The 12675-nt window shown below is 35.0% G+C and overlaps 1 protein-coding gene across 1 annotated transcript in view; it reads left to right on the top strand.

Annotated features, from left to right (window-relative positions):
* POP1 (POP1 homolog, ribonuclease P/MRP subunit) overlaps positions 1 to 12675 on the top strand; it is a 33597-nt gene that overhangs the window by 9978 nt on the left and 10944 nt on the right. The window contains exons 3-11 of the mRNA XM_072603429.1: positions 75 to 251; positions 436 to 611; positions 2884 to 3132; positions 4275 to 4362; positions 4783 to 4970; positions 5627 to 5877; positions 6005 to 6098; positions 7598 to 7709; positions 8427 to 8546. Coding sequence (XP_072459530.1) covers positions 75 to 251; positions 436 to 611; positions 2884 to 3132; positions 4275 to 4362; positions 4783 to 4970; positions 5627 to 5877; positions 6005 to 6098; positions 7598 to 7709; positions 8427 to 8546 — 1455 coding nt within the window. The remainder of the gene's footprint in view (positions 1 to 74; positions 252 to 435; positions 612 to 2883; positions 3133 to 4274; positions 4363 to 4782; positions 4971 to 5626; positions 5878 to 6004; positions 6099 to 7597; positions 7710 to 8426; positions 8547 to 12675) is intronic.

Here is a 12675-nt window from a genome sequence, read left to right as displayed (position 1 = left end):
ATAGCTTTTATGCCTGAGATATTTAGTTTCATACTAAATTATGTTACATTTTTTCCTTTTTGACAATCTTAAAGAGTCTGATTCTGGAGCTCCTCAGCATCAGCAGCCAAAATTGACACACGTACCTTCTGAATCTTGTATGAATGAACAGCCTTCCAAGAGTCAGTGCAGAGGAGAGAAAGGCAAAGGACAAGCAGGATGGAGAGGAGGACACCAAGGTGCTACTCGGGAAATCCCTAAATATATAACTGGTAGGTACTTTTAGGGAAGTGGAATACAGCATGTCTGTCCTAGGCAGCACGGCTTAGGGAAGTTTAGTTCTACTGCTGGAAACTTTACCTTTCCTTTTGTCTTAAAGAATCAAGCAAATAAACCATTTTGTGGGTATTTCCTGTATTACCTTTTTACTTTCTAAGAGTGCGATTTTCTTTGCAGCATCTACTTTTGCACAAGCCCGAGCTGCTGAAATTAATGCCATGTTGAAGGCAGTGACACAGAAATCTTCCAATTCACTAGTGTTTCAAACTCTGCCCCGACATATGAGAAGAAGGGCCATGAGCCATAATGTGAAACGCCTTCCCAGAAGACTTCGAGAGATTGCTCAGAAAGAGGTATGATTTTAATACAGTTGTTGATGTTCACAGAAGAGGGGTTTAAAGCACCATGGTTTGTGACCCCATATGGGGCCACATAACTGAATGTGGTGGAGGTCTTGAAACATTTGGTAACAGAATAAGGTTTCTGAACTTGCAAATTAATTCAAAAATTAATTCAAAATCAAATGTGTAATGAATCCAAGGTGTTTCTCATCATGCTTGCCCGTAATGCATCACAAGACTTCATTGCAGCCGTGGTTCCAAACATAGCATCGACGATTATAAAATCAAACTATCTATCAACTCTGAAAAACATCGAAGATACTCTATGTCCTGCAGTATCAAATATTTCACCATAATTTCATTTATGTAAAAATAAACAAGCACATCTGTCTCATTAATATGTAAATTTACTTTGATCTTTTATAAATGTAAAGTTTATATGTATACCAAAGAATTATTTTAAAATAAATTTCTTTTTGATTTATTATCAGTAAATGTTTAATTTGTATATCAATTTTATATACCTAGGGTCACGTAAAAATTTGTTGGGTAAAAAGGGGTTGCAAGTGGAAAAAGTTTAAGAAACCCTGGTTTAAAGTACCAGGAAGTGTGGGCCTACGGGCTTCCTTCATTTTCCACCAGCTGGGCTGCTTTGATTCCACTTTTCCCTCATCATCCCTCCCCCAGGAAACTCATTGTCTCTAAAATTGCTTCAGCTTTGGTACTCACACCTCACCAGTACCCATTGCCTCTGCCCCTCTGTGGAGGGTTGGAGGACAGAGCAAAAAACTCCCCCCAAAGCCTTCATTTAATGTGGGCCCAGAAACCCAGCTCACTCTTCATTTCCTCCTGACTACATTGCTTGCTGTGGACTTGACCATCGTTGTGCCATGGTATAGGGTACCTTTGTCTACCTCTTCCCTGCTTTTCAGCTACCTTTTGTATGATGTCTTCCCATCCTAAGTTCCTTGAAGCGAGAGACTGTTTTTCTTCTTTGTATCTTTGGCACACAGAAAAGATGCCTAATAAATGTTTATTGCTCATATTGAAGCTTGACTTTTCTGCCTTGCCTTTTAGGTGATACTTGATTTTCTACCCTTCACCCCTTAGTGGAAATTTATATTTGTGGCCAAATTTTGAACCTATTTGGCAGTAGGTAAATATGGTGTCAGAACATAAGAAATGAAATACTAGGTCATACAGGTAGTACACTGCCAAGCGTAGCCCAGTTAGTTTAGTGCCGTGATGTAGGGCACTAAGGAGTAGTTTGTGGAAGAGTCCTAAGTGGCCTTGGAGGTTAGTGAAGCTTCCGGACAGCCTTAAAACAACTCTGATTTAACTAGGAAAGAATTGGGCATTGTAAGATTGGAATAGAAATTCCAATTGGTAGATGTTTTTGCAGCTCTTGCAGAGTTTTTATACTTGTGTGTTGAGGCCGTAAGTACTGTTCAAGTGTTTATTGTATGGATGTGTAATATATATATATATTTAGGTACTTAGTGCTGCTGCTTTATTAACTAGCTGGTGGCCGGGCTGATTTTACCTCTTTTTTTTTTTACATTAAATTTTTACGTTAAAGTATAGAACTAGAGCCAAATCTCAACCTTACCACCAGCTAGCCATATGACTTTAGGAAAGTTACTTACCTCTTAGTGTTCTCATCTGTTAGATAAAGAGATTGGACTGATTGATCTTTAAAGCTTTTTTGAACTCTACTGTTCTTTTCTAGATATGGCAGAGGAGGTCCATGGGGAGAGCCTAGTTTACTTTCAAGTTCAAAGGCTGAATGTTTTAAGCTTGTACAAGTTTGATTAGTTTTTTGCTCATAGTCTTAGGTTTGAGCTTTTTGCGATTATAAAAATGGTTTTGTTTTTTATCACCAAAGTTCTTTAACCTGATGTAGCCCCAGGTGTCAACCTAAATTGTGGTTTTGTGCTGTAAGCATTATGATTCAAAGTGGATAGCATTAGATTGTCAGTGAGTAATCCCTTATTTCCCCCTTGGGGGGACTAATCATTGTGATGTTTTTTGTTTTACTAGAAATAAAGTCTTAGAGAAAGAGAACATGATTTTTACTTATCAAATTTTCCAAAGAATGCCACAAATTAAGAAGCAGACAAAAAGCTTTGGCTGATATGACATATAAAAGTAAAATTTTAATCTCAAACCTAGTCGTTTTGAAATTGTGTAGTTTAACATTGTTATAAGATTGTGGGAGTCATCATCTTATACTGGGATTTAAAAACTACCTCTGAAAAAAAAATGAATGTTTTTGATAACATAGGCAGAGAAAACAGAGCATCTGAAGAAGGAACATTCAAAAAATAAATGTCGTAAGGCTCGGAGATGTCATTTAAACCTGCTCTTGGAATTCAACCGGAGACAAAAAAAGAATGTGTGGTTAGAAACTCACATCTGGCATGCCAAAAGATTCCATATGGTGAAGAAATGGGGATACTGCTTAGGGGAGAGTCCCACCGTTAAGAGTTATAGAGCTTCCTATAGAGCCATGACGAAGCATTGCCTCCTCCAGGTATGATGCTGGGTTTTCATTTCCTTTGCTTTTGTTTTTATTTAGTATTGTCTGAGACTTTTTAGGGAATTAAGGGAGTATGGCAAAACCTCATTGGGCAGTTAGGTGGTACAATGGATAGAATGCCAGGTCTAGCATCAGGAAGACCTGAGTTCAAATGTGACCTTAGATACTTAATAGCTGTGGGACCCTGGGCAAGTCACTTAACCCTGTTTGCATCTGTTTTCTAGTCTATAAAATGAGCTGGAGAAGGAAATAGCAAAGCACTCCAGTATCTTTACTAAGAAAATCCTAAATAGGGTCATGAAGAGTCAGACAGCTGAACAACAAAAACCTAATTAGTTTGGACTCTGCAAATTTGGAGCAAGTCAAAATCAATTTTATATTTTGGCTTGATTTATTTTTTTAAAGTAGATTAATTGTACATATAAGATTTCGAGAAGTGTGTGTGTGTGTGTCTCTGTGTGTGTCTGTGTGTGTGTCTAAGTGAATGTGTGGGGGTTGGTGTTTAACCAATCAGTTGGTTAATTTTTAACCAACTTGAAGTTTTAAAATCCTTTGTATCAATAAATATTATCTATTGTTATGGTTGTAAAAAACAGGGAGTATGGGGTAAAAATCATTGATCACCTCAAAAAAAGTCTTCTCAAATTCCCAAATTTTGAATAAATGATTTTGAGTATCTACCAAGGAATTGCCTAATCATTTTTATTTACATGGAATACATTCTGGGAGGTTGGGGGGAGGAATCTACTTTGAAGCAGCAGCCTTCTAATACCCTGCATAGAGATCAATTTAGTTTAATTGCTTTCCTTCACATCTATTATCTCATCTGATTCTTAAAATAACCATGTGAAGTAGGCAGTATTGTGGTTTATAACACAATATAAATCACTTTTTAAATAGTAAATTGGAATTTTATAAATGTGAATTATTTGCTCTCATTGTACAAAAACATTTACTGGTCTTAAGTTGAAATCTTTTCAGAGTGATAATTAATCTACAAAGGTAATGAAAGCAATTCATCTTCTTGGAATTTTAGAGGTTTAAGACTTTAAGATGCTTTTACTTTCCATTGAGTCCTACTTCATCAAAAAATCGTAAACCTATCTTTTTAACTGAACTCTCACTTTTGTGTGCAGGATTTATCATACTACTGTTGTCTGGAGTTAAATGGCAAAGAGGAAGAAATACTAAAGGCACTGTCTCGAATGTGTAGCGTAGACACAGGTAATAATTGTTATATAGCTACATTTAGCTTATATAGGGTAGAGCTACTTCACTGTTTTGAAGAGTTAATAGAAAAAATTAGTTTTTTCTCTAACAGAATTTTAATGAACAGCCAGTACCTACAAAGATCTTTTTGGAAAAATTTTACCCCACTCTTTAAAGGCGAGTGTAGTCATTGTAGATAAAAATGTTTTTAAGGCTCACATATTTTAGATGTACACACAACTGTAGGGGTTACAAAGATGTGAAAAAACTTGGCATCTGGTAAATTCTAAGAGAATTTATAGTCTAAAGAAAGCTATGACAGCTATCAAATTATTTCTGGTGCTTTTACCAGAATGAGCTTAGGCAAGGAGACTATACTGAAAGTTATCTTCTCAAATGGCAATAATGAGGATTCTGTACATCTTATTGTTTCAGGACTTACTTTTGCAGCAGTTCATTGTCTGTCTGGGAAACGGCAAGGTTCTTCAGTCCTTTATCGGGCTGATAAATATCCTGGAGAAATGCTTGGTCCCATCACGTTTATTTGGAAATCTGAGGGTGGCACTAGTACCATTCCTGTAAATAGAAAATTGTGGTTATGGACGCATCCAACTCTCAAACAGGTAAGTTTTCATTTTTTTATCAGCTTAAAATGATGTGGGTTTTTTTTTTTTAATCTCTAGTAGATGATTTAGAATAGCATCCATTGGCAATAGATACTACAAAAACTTGGGATATTTAAACACTCCTGGCTGAATGTCCTGTATTTGAGTCTATACACAGAAACCAAAGATATTTCATAGAATCGTAAATATTGACTGAGAAGTAAGAACTGGTTTTTCCAGTAATAAGCTTTAAAGAAGATGGCTAAAACATGTCTATTTTGGAGATTTATCTTTAAAAATAACACAAGCACTGATTTAACAAAATCACTATAGTATTTGGGTGCTGAATATGTGCTGTTTGGTGAAAAACCATTTCAGGAATGTTGGTGATTTTGTTTGTTGAGTTTCTTCGTGGTTTGACTGTTATCTTTTCTTCCATATTCTCGTGTTCCCAATTTAAAATTGCATTATTTATTCAAGCTAGTTTATTGACTGATTTTTATCTGTTCAGATTATTGATACTTTCATAAAAATACTTTTGATAAATTGCCTAAGGGATGCATAGTAAATGTTTATGTAAATTTTTGACAGAAAGATTACATAAAAATCAACTTCAGTTTGCCCAACTTTCTAATTTTAAATTAACACTGAAATGTTCTAAATTCTATCCTTAGGACATATTAACTGAACTAAAAATAGTATGTCAGTGTGTACAGCCTCCAGAAGCAGCTGCCTCTATTCCTGAAGTAGTTTTGACACCACATGAGGAGAAAAGCCACATTAAACAGACTGAGAATTGCAAGAAAAGAAAGAGGGAAGATGGAGAAAAACATACTAATCTAGTGAAAAAAATTGTGGGTGATGGAACTAGAAATCCATTTCAACCATATTCTTGGACATCCTCAACTACTGGCATTGTGATCAGGTATATAGCTGCTTTTTTCCAGACTCTTAGGACATTCTCAGCAAAGAGTTCTCCAGGTTTGTTTGTTTTCCAATTTGTTTATGATAGCAATTCATATTTAAAGCCTTATCCTCTTTTCTATTTTTAGTGATCTGACAATGGAGATGAACAGATATCGACTAATTGGTCCACTGTCTCACAGTATTCTTACTGAGACACTGAAGACTGCTTCTGTCTATACTGTAAGAATATATGCATTCATAATTCTTATGATCATCGTAGTAAATTAAAGATAGTGTATTAAAAATTAATAAAACTTCTCATTCTGCATTTTATTATTTACCATCCTTTTCTCCTAGTGAAGTAAATCTAGAAAAATAACATCATAAGTGTTTGGGCCTTGTGTTTTATTATTGATTAGTTTGGCTTATTTTTCTTGGTAGGTATGGTCAGGAAATTAGTTTTTGAGTCACGTCTCTCAGTGACTCAGTGCATAAATTTGGTAAGTCGGATAACTTCTTAATGCCTTGGTTTTTCCTGCTGTTCTGAACTCAGTTATGGTTAGAACAGATAAGTTGTACTTTTTAACCTACAGGCAGATAAAAAAGCTACTAGCTTATAGCTGATCCTATTATTCCAGCTAGAATATAAATACAACAGTACACATTGTACTGCTCTAAACCATGAGGTGTATATAAAAGTCACCGATTGATTGATCTGACTTGACAATGGTTCTGAATCGGATTGGCAAGGACAAGGTTACCGTTACAGAGAATTTTAAAGAAGCACTGAGAGGTGAGAGGGACTGAAAGGATAGATCTTACATAAAGATCAGATTGAGATGATAATGTAGGCTCAGGCTCTTTATTCTTGGGAGGTCAACCCATTATCTGAGGTGCTTTTAGAACCTTTGATGAGCTTAATATATTTGGTTTTTACATAACCGTAAACTTTGTAAAGCAATACATTTTGCATATGTTATCTTTTATGATACTACAGTCCTGTAAGAGAATATATGGCTTATTATCCCCATATTAAAAATGATCAGGTGAAGGATTATTCCATAACTATGCAGAGACAACTGGAGGCAGGATTATAAACCCAAGTCTCTCTGGACTCTGAATCCAGTGTTCTTTCTACCGTCCTGTCATGTTTCTCTGTCAAATAATTGTGCTGAACTTTGAATTCTATCATACTCTCATTGAAGTGTCTCTGTGTTATACTTGAAATTTGTTAGTGTTATAGTAAACTTTTTTAGACTTAAGATTTCTTAAAACAGTAATGAGTTGTTTTAACTAATGTTTCAGCTTTAAGAAGAATATTCTATAAAAGTTTGAGAGGTTGAGAAAAGGATGACTACTTTTTAATACCTTGTTTTAAAAAATATATATATGCTTTTATACATATATATGTAAAAAATGAAAGTTGATTTCTATCAGTTGCCAAAATGGTTTAATGAATTCAGTGTAAAAACTAACACATTTTTCCTCATGTGAAATCTTGAAAAGGATATAGCACCAGTTCCTTGTTTAATTAGCTGTATTTGTTATCTTTTGAAATTGTGAAATTAAGTTTCATTAGTAATTGAGCATTAATTAGTGGTTATTTAGAGGAATGGTGTCAATTTACTGGCCAATACAAAAAAGAGAAAAAATAACAAATTTGGTCCTCATAATCAACACGGAAGTTAAAGATCTGCTTTATGTTATCATTCCTGATAATAGAATTTATTATTTTTTAGGAGGTAGAAGATGCAGAGACAGTACCTCACAGTTGGTGGGTTGAGACCTGTAAGAATCCTGATAGTGTTTCTGTCCATCATCGTCAAGAAGCCATTTTTGAATTGTTGGGAGGTATATGAGAGGGGAAATGAGGGAGGGGGAGTGGGGCTGCTTCTAGAGTTTACACATACACGTTACTTTTAGGCTGGTTCTGTGTCCTAAGGACCTATTTCATTGTTAATTTAAATATTTCTTTGTTAATTTAAAATTAGAAAGTTCAGCAAATTTAAGTTGATTTTTATGCTACTTTCCTTATTTAAGAGATATAATTAGCTCTTTGAAATTGTACATATATAAAAATATAGGTACTTCAGAGTTGAAGTTGTGAGGTTTTTTTGATTTTTGTCTTAATTAGCTATTGGTTGTGCTGTATGGAGAGAACTCTAGAGGTCTGTAAACATGAGTGAGGTGTAGTTAATAATTATTTCCAAGTGACTGTCATTGTGAAATTGTAACTAAGATTTATGCAATTAGGCACTAAGTAATTCAAACCTACCTGGATATTATGTTGGGTACAAGCGCTGCATTCTCTTATTTTGCCCATACTAGGTCTCAGTGTAAAATGTTTTTATATTGCATTGTGAAATTTTTTTAAACATTTTCTTTCATAGTATTTGTGATGCTTTGCACATAATACTTTAGTTTTGCAAAATGTCTGTGGGAAAGTGAAAGAACAAGAGTTGTTCATCTGTCAGACCTAGAGAAAGGAAGCCCATAAGAAAGTCTTAAAAGATCAAAATGAACATAGATATGAATAACTTTCTGTTAAGTTTATCCTTTTCATTAAAGGAATAGCATCTCCAGCAGAAATTCCAGCAGGTACTATTCTGGGTCTGACCGTTGGAGATCCTCGAGTAAATTTACCTCAGAAGAAGTCCAAGGCTTTGCCCAGTCTAGAAAAATGCCAAGGTAATATGCCCCAGTTTTCCTTAGAATACAAAGCCTTGTTGGTCAACTTAGACCTATTTTATTGCTTGTGTGCATTCTTCCTGATTTGTCTATATTTTTAGTGTCAAGTAATACTTGTCCTTAAAAAAGAAAACCTCACTTATAGCATTGTCAGTGGTTTTAGTTGTAAGGAAGGGATTTGCACCCGCAGCTGGTCTTGTGCTCAGTGGAAGCCTCTGTTTAGACATACAGATGATCCAGGTTCGAATCCTGGCAAGGCCAACCCAGGTGCTGAGGTTTAATGTTTTCCTTTATAGTATTTTGGCACGAAAGAGTTGTGAGGGGTTTGTTTTGTAAATTAACTTCAATTTTATACTAACCGAAGCCTGTCTAGAGAAATTTATCATTACTTGCCAAAATTTGCTATCTCATTTATTCAGACTGTAATTTAATCAAATTTATTCTTAGATTAATGAAAATTAATGTCTAAGTGGTTGAATTAAAACAGGTGTGTTGAATGAAATTTTCAGAGGAATATTTTATTGCTTCTGTTTCTCCTTTCTGTCACAACTGAATAAGAAAAGATGTGCTCTTTGGAAAAGAAGAGTTTTAGGATCAGATCGTGATTGATGAGTCAGTGAATGTAAGTTGTTTCTTTGAAAGACAGTGGTCTGGAATGACAATTCATCTATCTATTCATGAAGGATAACTTTATCCATTTCTCATGATTTTTTTTAAGGCTTGAATCAAAATGTGAAGTTTTGCTGACAGTTACTATGGTCTTTTTTGAGGAACCACAGGCTCAGAGACACACACCCACACCACCCTTACCATTTCCCTTCCCCATATCCAATTTGTTGTCAAGGCCTGTCCATTTTACTTTCATGACATTTCTTATATACTCCCTGTTCTTTCCTCTGACTTCATCTCCTCCTTCTTGGACTGTTGCAAGAATCTACAGGTCACTTTCTGCTTCAGGTCTCATCTCCTTACCAAATATACTCTAGTAACTCCCTATTGCCTATAATATCAAATATAAAATCCTCTGCCTGATGTTCAAACTCCTTCATGACTTGGACCTTGTATTTTTCCAGTCTTCTTACACCTTGCTCCTCCATCTTCTCAGAGATGCAGAAACCCTGGACTCCTGGCTTTTCCTGAATCATGACATTCTATCTCCCAACTCTGGGATTTTTCACTGGCTGTTCCCCATGCCTAGAATTCTTTCTCTCATCTCTAACTCCTGCCTTCCCTGGTTTCATTCAAGTACCTAATAAAAGTTTTCCTTCTATAAGAAGCCTTTCCTTATTGCAGTTGGTGCCTTTCCTTTATTGATTATGTCTAATGTATCCTGTATTTAAGTTGGATATACATAGTTGTTTCCATATTGTCTCGCCCATTAGTCTGTGGACTCCTTGAGAGCAGGGATAGTTTTTACCTTTCTTTGTACCCCCAGAATTTTGTACGGTACGTGGCACCCAGTAGGCACTTACTGAATGCATGTTGATTGTTGACTGACTGACTTATCCTGCCTATATATCTGCAAAAAAATGATTACAAAAAAGTAATTACAAAAACCCCAAGCCTATATCAAATATAATTATCTCCATCCTGCTACATTGCCATGGACTTTCAACTTGGCAAGACCTAATTTAAGGTGTTACTTCATTGAAGCAGTTTTTCCACAAATTATCTGCAGTACTTGAAATTTTTTAAAGAGTAAAGATTTTATTCCAACACTTTATCTTCTAGGAAGAAAGATCAGTAAGACTCTAGCAAGAGGAATTTGCTGAATCAGTATTAGAAATCTAGAATGTTGGTCTTTGTCTGTGAGATAGCTTCCTGAAGTTTGAGCAGCTTCATGATTGTCCAGAACTTGAAATCCTTATCACCTGACTGTCTCGGCTGGATTCTTAGATCTTGATCCAGACAAGAATCAGGCCTTGTCAAAAATAGACATGTCAAATAGAAGGTAACACGAATGCTTGAAGTCATTGTTTGTTTGTGTCCTGAGATGCTTCACAAGTGTTTGCGTAATGCATCTGATCCTTGGCTGTGCATATCTATATAATGTTACAGTCTTTAAAGACCGCTTTCGTCATTTAAGGTAATTAGTTTTCCAATTGAATTTTTTTTTAAATATGATGAAGTAGGCTTGTGTTATGTTAGCACCTTTCTTTGTATTTGCTGAGTTTTTTAATGTTAGAATTTTTTTAGGTTCTTGCTGGTGTTTAGAATGCAGATTTACAAATTACTGGTGAATTTATCTTTTAAAAATTCAACTTAAGCTGTACTGATAGATTATGATCTCTTTATTTGTCCCTCTTGTTCTTGTTTTTTTCCCCACAAACCATGGAAGGGGTTCTTGTCAGAATGTTAGAGAAGTCACTTTTTTTTTTTTTTTACTTTTGCAAATACTTTTCAGAGCATGAATTTACTGACCCTTTGAGGGACATCTGAGCTTATACACCCCATCTTGCAGTTTGGCTAAATTCCATTGCAAAAAACTTACTTTATCAGGCAGACTATTTTAACTTCATTGTATATTAAAAGTAGAATGAGTGTTAAGAACCCAATCTTGCTTGTCTTTTGGCCCTGAAATAAAAAATTCCTTATTTTCCTTTTACTTTTCTTATTTTATCTAAATCCATTTTCTTCTCCAGACTAATAGTTTAGATTTTTTTAAAAAATCATTTTAATTGAAATAACTTAATTTAGTTTTCTTTTAAAATAAAAATTTGTTTTCTACTCTTGGTTGCTTGTCTGTAAGTCACAGTTTTGATTTTCCAGTTAACCAGAAGATTCTTGAGTATAATTTAAGAGAGAAGAGGCCTAAGTTAAGTTTTTAGTTGGACATACTATAGTTTGTGACCTTATAGGAGGGCAAGTATAGGCCTTGAATTTACTAAATTTGATTAATTTAGTAATATAGCCATCGTAACTAGCTTAAAGGACCTACAGACCTTTTTAAAAGGAAGTTTTAAAAGACTTCTTTTAAGAATGATTGATTTCAGTTGTCTTTAGTGTTTGAAAATGGTTTGAATGGTCTCCTATGATTCTCACAAACCAAGGAGTAACCATATCTTATGGGTAGCCTGGACCAAATGAAGTCTAACTTTATCTTTATAGCACCAGTACATAGAAATTCAGGGAGACTAGGAAGATTTTGAAATGTGTTTTGTTACCTTTTAGAGCGGAACTTCTTGAATTTAAGTAAGCCCCGTTACCTAAAATTGAATAGTTAATGTTTTGAGTGTTTACATTGCACTAGAACCGTTCTTGCCTGCAGGGAACTTAGACATCTAGTAGGCTTTTCATCAGTCTTTCTCTCATTGCCTTCCATTATGAAATATATTTCAATTTTGCTTCCAATTTATTTTTTTTCCAGCCACCAGAGCTCCGAGAAGCCTCCCATATCCATAGCTTTGAATGATTTCCCTCTGTGCCAACATTTCAGCACTACAGCTTGAAACAAACATCAACTGTGGATCATTTTTTCAGTTTCTCAGCCCAGTGAAGCAAAACTTAAGAAATTTTCCTTCTTTTAAAAAAAGAATACTTGAGAACAAGTTTTTTGTGTTTTTTCTCACCATTTTATAGAGAAAGAGTTGGAAGAGTAACAGTCTCTGTGTGTTTGTGTTGCTGAAAAAGTCCCAAGTAGTCTTTCTTACCTTTCTCCAACCTCTCCCTTGGGGTACTTTTCATTTTAGGGTTATAGGTACATAGCTTTCTATTGAGCTCTTTTAAAGTGTTTCACAGGGAATATGCTGAGTATAGATGTTAAACTTAGTAAAAAATTTGTTTTCTAAAGACATGAAATAGGTCATTCCTCTTTTCCTTCTCCCATGCCTGCTGACTTACTATACTTTTCCTAGGAAAGATTTAAAAAGCACAGAATACTAGTTATTGGATCATGCCACCTTAGCAAAATAGGAACGACTAGAAAAATAGATTCATGTTGCATTTGGCCTTCATGAATGCAGAGCCAAATAACTACCTAGAAGTAACTTAGGGTTGAGTTATTGTATTATTTGACCTCCTGATTTGGTGGTGGGGTAGAAAATTCAGAGTCATCTGCCGTTCCACAAATAGTCAATCCTGATAATAAATGAACAGTCTTAGTGGTAGCTAGCTGCTCTTGTTGACAAAA

This window comes from Notamacropus eugenii, chromosome 4 (genome assembly GCF_028372415.1).
Source record: "Notamacropus eugenii isolate mMacEug1 chromosome 4, mMacEug1.pri_v2, whole genome shotgun sequence".
NCBI classification, from domain to species: Eukaryota; Metazoa; Chordata; class Mammalia; order Diprotodontia; family Macropodidae; genus Notamacropus; species Notamacropus eugenii.
The sequence above is the reverse complement of the archived record's forward strand: the minus strand, read 5'-3'. Positions and strand labels throughout refer to the sequence as shown.